The sequence below is a fragment of the Rhinolophus sinicus genome, chromosome 7 (genome assembly GCF_057876585.1).
Source record: "Rhinolophus sinicus isolate RSI-liver-muscle chromosome 7, RSI-T2T, whole genome shotgun sequence".
NCBI classification, from domain to species: Eukaryota; Metazoa; Chordata; class Mammalia; order Chiroptera; family Rhinolophidae; genus Rhinolophus; species Rhinolophus sinicus.
The window spans coordinates 52,789,904-52,796,791 of record NC_142507.1 but is presented as its reverse complement, the minus strand read 5'-3'; the positions used below and the strand labels follow the sequence as shown (position 1 = coordinate 52,796,791).

Below are 6,888 nucleotides of genomic sequence, written 5' to 3'. Positions count from 1 at the left end.
ACAGCAAAAAGAAGCAAAGCAGTTCCTGCACTCAGCTCCGGCAGGAACAAGGAGACCCGGTTCCCCAGCCTGACTCCCTCTGGCTTTGTAAAGAGCTGTGAGCCCTCGCCCAGGGAAAAATAGCAGGGCAAGGGGAGGGGTTAGTTGCGTAAACAGAACCCCCAAACTTGTGCCATTCTTTATAAAATGATTTTAAAGGCAAGAGGTGTGTGTGTCGGGGGTGGGGGGGTGGCTTAAACAAGTAAGATGACCTAAATCAGATACCCACAGTCTCATTCCTGCGTGGGGACCCTGGTTTCCTACCCAGCCACCGTCAGCGGTGTAAGGACTCTAGCCCCCACTCAGAGGACACCCCCCCCCCACGGAAGCAGCCTCCAACTCAGCTCCACAGCCGATGTTCAGAGCTGAGAACTTGCCCCACAAATGGTACCTACAGGGGACATTCAGATTGAGAGGTGGCATCTGGCAGACTGAAAGACAACTCTATGGAAGGTGCTCAGCCGCAGAACTCCCCAGAGGGGACTCGGAGAGTCAGCGAGACCCTTCGGAGCTGCCCAGCTGCTTCTGCTGCCTGACCCGACCCCTCGGGGCGCAGGGCCACCGACGCGCCCCTCCCCCGCCCTCTCTGTCCTGTGCTGGCACTGACTGCAGCCCTCCTTGTTGGATTTATTTATTTATTTTGCACCAACAGGGTTGCTGCAGACTCATTCTCGCCTGGTTTAAAAAGAGAGAGAGGAAAAAAAAAAAAACACCAGGAGAAATGCTTTCTGGTTCTTTTCTCTACCTTGGTTTTGGCAGCAGCGGCCGCAGCAGCAACAGCGGCAGAGGCAGCGAGAGGCAGGCGGGTGGGCGGGTGGCCGGGCAGGGGGTGTGAGGCGCACGGGGGGAGGCGCCCTGAATGGGACGGCCCCCAGCCCTGGACGCTTGCGGTGCCCAACTTGATGCCGCCCTCCAGCTTCTCCGGTAAGTACCCCCACCCCCTGTCCCAGAGCTGCAGCTGCCCTTCTGCATAACACTCAGAGACAAGCCCAGACCAGTGTGCCTCTCATGGCTACAGAGGGGGCGTGTGTCCGCCCCCCCACACACACACACTCAGGCAACCATTGATCCTGGCCCCACGGGACTTTGATGGGGAAACTAAGACGTCCCAAGTGCCCCTGGGGGCAAGGACTCCAGGGGGACCTCCCTCCACCGCTCCAATGCTCCTTCTACCTCTGGGAAGTGTTCTCCACCCTCCCACCCCACCCACAATCAGTGTGGCTATTCCGGAAATTGTTCCTCCAAGAACCCCCTCCCCACGCAGGGCCCATGCGTCAATCAGGTCTGCTTTAAAGGGGATACCCAGGCTCAGTGTGTCCGTAGACAAGAAGAAAGCACCCTGTGCCTTGAGGGGATGACACCCCAAATCCTAGCCCAGTTAAGGAGAGAGGGAAGTGGCTCTGACACCTATCTCTTCCTGCAAAGTGGCCGGAAGCCAGTCCTATAGCCATGGAGATTAGCAAGGGAAGTGTGTGATTAAATTAGCCACCTCACAGATAGAGAAAAAGGGTTGGCCTCAGATGCCCCCCACCCCGGCCCAGCAGGCTTTGGGGACTGAGAGGGAACTGGCAGCAATGGGGAGGAGGGAAGCTGAGCTACACGCTTCGCTGCACTTTTGCCGGATGCAGCGCTGGAGAAGGATGAGCAGGAACTGCAGCAGCAGTGATACAGGGCAGCTGTCAGGTGGACTTCCCAGGACAGACAGGGAGGACCGGGAGGCTAGGCCATGTCTCGCCCTGGAGGACTCTTAGAGTGCCTCCGATACCTGGTAGGCTGGGACGGGGACACAGGAGGCTGCCCGGCCGCCTCTGCCCACCACATGCCATTGTCTCTTGCGCCTAAGCCTCGGAACAGTGTCCTCTGTCCCTCTGCAGTTCAGCTTCCCAACTACTACATTCTCTGAAGTAGCTTCACCACAGATAGATAGCCGTAGCCGTCACAACCTGCCCTCTAGAGGAGGGTGTGGAGTGTGGAGGTGGGGGGAAGAGGTCACACCACGTCTCCAGCTGCCTGTCCTCAGGTGCATGCAGGAGAAAATGGACATGTGGTAGAAAGCTTGAAGGCTGAAAGCCCAAAGAAGGTCGGGGTCTGCGGCCACAAAGAAAGCCGGGCATCCTGCCTTCATTTAGCCGTCCCCCGCCAAATCCAACATCTCCCCTCCCTGGGGGTCCCTGCTGGCAGTGAACGGGTGAGTCAGGGCTCGCAGCACCTGTGGGACCCCTTCTCTTCTGTCACCTCGGGTGATGCCCCCTGGGCACTGCTGTCACATTCTTCCATTTTTCCCAGGCCCCTGGCCCCCAGAAACCCAGAGATGGGCTGGGCCAGTCAGGGGACGCCTTGGTCCCCACCCTTGGCGTCTGGCCATGCCTCCGCACCTGTCTGCGTTTCCCTGTCTCTGTGTGTTGCTCAGGCAGCTGCAGCCAACAGGACAAGGGATTTCCCTCAGATGCACACACTGGACTCAAAGCACCATGAAGGAGGGACATAAGAGAAGCCTAAGTGTGAGGACCAAGCAACGAGACTCCGAGCTGGGGCCTCTGTCGGTCCCCCACACACGCCAGCCTCATCTGTCAGGAGGAGGCGTTGCCCTTGGGTTCTTGTGAAGGCTTCAAGTGCTCCTGTGTCCTGTGTCACAGCTAATGTGCAGCTTGGCTGCTGTCCACACAGGCGTTCTGGGGAGACTGGATCTCACCACTCCAGGGCCTTGGGCCCTGCACTAGGCTGGCCGAGGGCCGAGGGACAGTGGGTGGGGGCTGGGGGCAGAGCTGAGGCCTCTCCCCACTCAGGATCCAAGCCTGGACCCCCCTGAGCCTCCACCAAAGCGACGGGTAGATAATATGGGAGGAGAAGGGTGGGCAGAGAGGGAGAGAGCAGAGCCTGGGGAGAGCAGATATCAGGGAGAAGGGACCTGAGTTATTCCTGGATCTCAAGGATACAGGGCAAAGCCCATAACAGGGAAACTCAGAGCTACTTCCCACTGCTTCCTGTCCCAGTCCCATAAAACTTCCCCACAGAAATCAGGCTTGACCAGGGTTCCGTGAACTAGTAAGCACTTGGCCTGTAACTCAGGGATGACAGGGGAGGAAAGTAGAAGTCCCCCAAAGAGTCGCCCCGGGAGGCCCCAGGGAGGTGTGCATCTGAATTCCTCCTGGGTCTGCGCCCCACTTGCTGGCAGCGCTGAGGTGGGTCGCTCTCTGTCTCTGCTCTAAAGAGGCCCAGGGAAGTTCACGGTCACCACCATCTGATGCCATTTTCCAAAAGGGCCGTGTCATCCTCTGTTCCAGGACTGAAGAGACGATGGCTGTGGCCACGACTACGAAGCAAGTCTGGCCCCCGTGGACCCCCCTCCTTTTCTTGCTCCTCCTGCCTGGACGGGGCAGTGGTGGATGCCCTACTGTGTGCGATTGCACCTCCCAGCCCCGGGCAGTGCTCTGCGACCACCGGCGGCTGGAGGCTGTGCCTGGGGGGCTCCCGCTGGACACTGAGCTCCTGGACCTGAGCGGGAACCGCCTGTGGGGGCTGCAGCGGGGCATGCTGTCCCGCCTGGGCCTGCTCCAGGAACTGGACCTCAGCTACAACCAGTTGTCCTCCCTGGAACCAGGGGCCTTCCTCGGTCTGCAGAGCCTGCTCACGCTGAGGCTGCAGGGCAACCGGCTGCGAATCCTGGGGCCCGGGGTCTTCTCGGGCCTACCTGCCCTCACACTGCTGGACCTGCGTCTCAACCACATCGTGCTCTTCCTCGACGGGGCTTTTGGGGAGCTAGGCAGCCTCCAGCAGCTGGAGGTGGGCCACAACCACCTGGTGTTTGTGGCTCCGGGGGCCTTCGCAGGGCTGGCCAAGCTGAGCACGCTCACCCTGGAGCGCTGCAACCTGAGCACTGTGCCGGGCCTGGCCCTGGCCCGTCTGCCGGAACTGGGGGCCCTCCGGCTCCGAGAGCTGGACATTGGGAGGCTGCCGGCCGGGGCGCTCCAGGGCCTGGGGCGGCTCAGGGAGCTAGAGATCCACCACTGGCCGGCTCTGGAGGCCCTGGAGCCGGGGAGCCTGGCTGGGCTCAACCTCAGCAGCCTGGCCATCACCCGCTGCAACCTGAGCTCCGTGCCCTTCCAGGCGCTGCACCACCTGAGCTTCCTCCGGGTCCTGGACCTGTCCCAGAACCCCATCTCGGTCATCCCTGCCCGCGGGCTCAGTCCCTTGGTGCGACTCCAGGAGCTGCATCTGTCGGGGGCCTGCCTCACCTCCATCGCTGCTCACGCTTTCCACGGCTTGGCCGCCTTCCACCTCCTGGACGTGGCGGATAACGCCCTTCAGACCCTGGAGGAAGCCGCCTTCCCCTCTCCAGACACACTGGTCACGCTGAGGCTGTCCGGCAACCCCCTGACCTGCGACTGCCGGCTCCTCTGGCTGCTGCGGCTGAGCCACCGTCTGGACTTTGGTGCGTCACCCCCTGCCTGCGCAGGCCCCCAGCACGTCCAGGGGAAGAGCCTGAGGGAGTTCTCAGACATCCTACCTCCAGGGCACTTCACCTGCCAACCAGCCCTGATCCGAAGGTCAGGGCCACGATGGGTCATTGCAGAGGAGGGGGGTCGTGCTATTTTCTCCTGCTCTGGGGATGGAGACCCAGCCCCCACCGTCTCTTGGATGAGGCCGCAGGGGCCTTGGCTGGGGAGGGCGGGGAGAGTGAGGGTCCTAGAGGATGGGACGCTGGAGATCCGCTCGGTGCAGCTACGGGACAGGGGCGCCTATGTCTGTGTGCTCAGCAACATCGCCGGGAATGACTCCCTGAGGACCTGGCTGGAAGTGATCCCCGCGGAGCCCCCCAATGGCACTGTCTTTGACCCCAACATCACCATGCCGGGGATCCCGGGGCCTTTCCTCCTGGACAGCAGAGGCGTCGCCATGGTGCTGGCGGTGGGCTTCCTGCCCTTCCTCACCTCCGTGACCCTCTGCTTTGGTCTCATTGCCCTCTGGAGCAAGGGCAAAGGCCGGGTCAAGCATCACGTGACCTTTGACTTCGTGGCCCCCCGGCCTTCTGGGGATAAGAGCGCTGGGGGTAACCGGGTCACTGCCAAGCTCTTCTGACCTCTCCTTCCACAGCGGGGACCCAGCCACGCCAGCCAGATACCAAAGGGGAAGGCACAGAAGGCTGCGTGGACCAGAGGCCGTCCGAAGCAGCACAGGTCTCCCACGCCTCCTGCCTGTGCCGCGCCCACAGTGCATGATGCCTCGTGCTTTTGCAGTGTGAGGGTGGCTCTGTCACCTCTCCCCTGAGGGTCCCAGGGAGCTGGAGGTGTCGGCTGTAGCCAGCCCAGCCCTCCTTCCACCACGCACAAAGCAGGAAACGTTACCAGGGCTCCAGTCTGCTAGTCTAACCACCAGGCATCCTTTACACACGCTGATACCCTCTAATAACCAATGCCAACTGCCAAGCACGGCTACGGGACTATTTCGGAGGGAAGTGCCACTCGCTTCTTAGAGACTCTGCTGCTCAACCAGGGGGTCTCCTTCTCTTTTCTGCTGTCCCCTTCCCAGGCACAAGGACCACAGGCTAGGGAGAAGGGGGTGGGGGAGGACACCCCACACACTGGCACTGTGTCCCCATAAGCCCTCCCCACCCCCGTGTGTGTCACACCATTAAACCTGCCGCCCAAGGCCATGAAGGCAGCAGCCCCAACTAAACATGATTCCTGGAGTTTTCTTTACTTCAGACTTTTTCCTCCCCCTCTTTCTGTCAACCCTTCCCGCCTGCCCACTGAGCATGTGTCCCAGTGGCCTCGCCTGAATCTAACAGACAGGGGTTTATGCCAAAGGCGAAGAGCCAGGCCTGGGGAGAGCAGTATTCCCAGCCCATTTCAGTTGCACCCCTTTCTCCGTACTTTCCATCTCTTGAGCTGGAGGAGTGATCCCCAACCTTCCAAGGGGTCTCTCTGCAGAAATTCCAACCCAGGACCCCAGTTCTCATTCTTGAGGGACCTCCCTGTCATTCCTGTGTCACCGATCCCTACTGCCCTTGAGAGAAAGCACAAAGGGAGTTCCTAGAAAAATGACGGACAGAAGCAAGAACCTGCAGTTGTCAAAGGAGAGAGACCCAGAACCAGCAGGACTGAGGCACGGGGAGGAGGGGCGCTGGGAGCTGCTGTGAAAAGGCGGGGGGGGGGGGGGGGGGGGGGGGGGGGGGGGGGGCAGAGGCGGCGGCAGGAATGCCTGCCTCGTTCCCTTCCGCAGCCTCGCCCAGTTGTGTGTAGTGCGGCCCCAGGGGGAAGCTGTCTCCGGAGGAGGTCGCTGTCTGACGGAGGCCCTCTGATGCAGGGGAGCCGCGGGAGGAGATGCTGACTGCCCCTGAGTGTGATTCAGACAGAGGGCAAAGGGAGCCAGAAAAGCAGAGATGCTGAGCGCTCCAGAGCCAGCAGCCTCAGCACCAGCGGAAGGGGGGCGAAGCGAGAGGACAGGAGCAGGGAGGAATGACCGAGAGGTGGACAGTCACGTGGTCCTGGGACGGTCTCCTCTCTGCAGCAGCATCTGCATAGCGTCCACCCTCAAGAGCCGCGGCACCCCCTCACCCAACAATGCGCAAGCACCGTGACCTTCCTGGCTGATTCCCGCTGCTTTTGTCCCTGCTCTGTGACCACTCACTACTCTGACCCTAACAGGTGAGAGGAGCCAGCACCATGGGGACACAGCCGGACTTCACCCCCAGGCTAGTTCCTCAGTGGGGCAGAGGTGGGAAGGTGAGAACCCTGGGTGTGGAGAGTGAGGCTGGAGAATCTGACAGTCTTAAGAAATGGGTATCCTGTGCCTCCCACCCTACCCCCACCAGGCACACACAGTTCTCTTAGCACCCCATCAACCTCC

General features: G+C 61.1%; 2 protein-coding genes across 3 annotated transcripts in view; one reads left to right on the top strand and one right to left on the bottom strand.

Moving 5' to 3' along the window:
* The window catches only part of LOC109451576 (uncharacterized), a 115,361-nt gene that overhangs the window by 102,905 nt on the left and 5,568 nt on the right, over positions 1-6,888 (bottom strand). The window lies entirely within an intron of this gene.
* LINGO4 (leucine rich repeat and Ig domain containing 4) lies at positions 333-6,160 on the top strand. Its single transcript, XM_019739892.3, has 2 exons — positions 333-963; positions 3,324-6,160. The coding sequence occupies exons 1-2, from the start codon at positions 899-901 to the stop codon at positions 5,116-5,118; spliced, it is 1,860 nt and encodes a 619-aa protein (XP_019595451.2). The 5' UTR covers positions 333-898; the 3' UTR covers positions 5,119-6,160.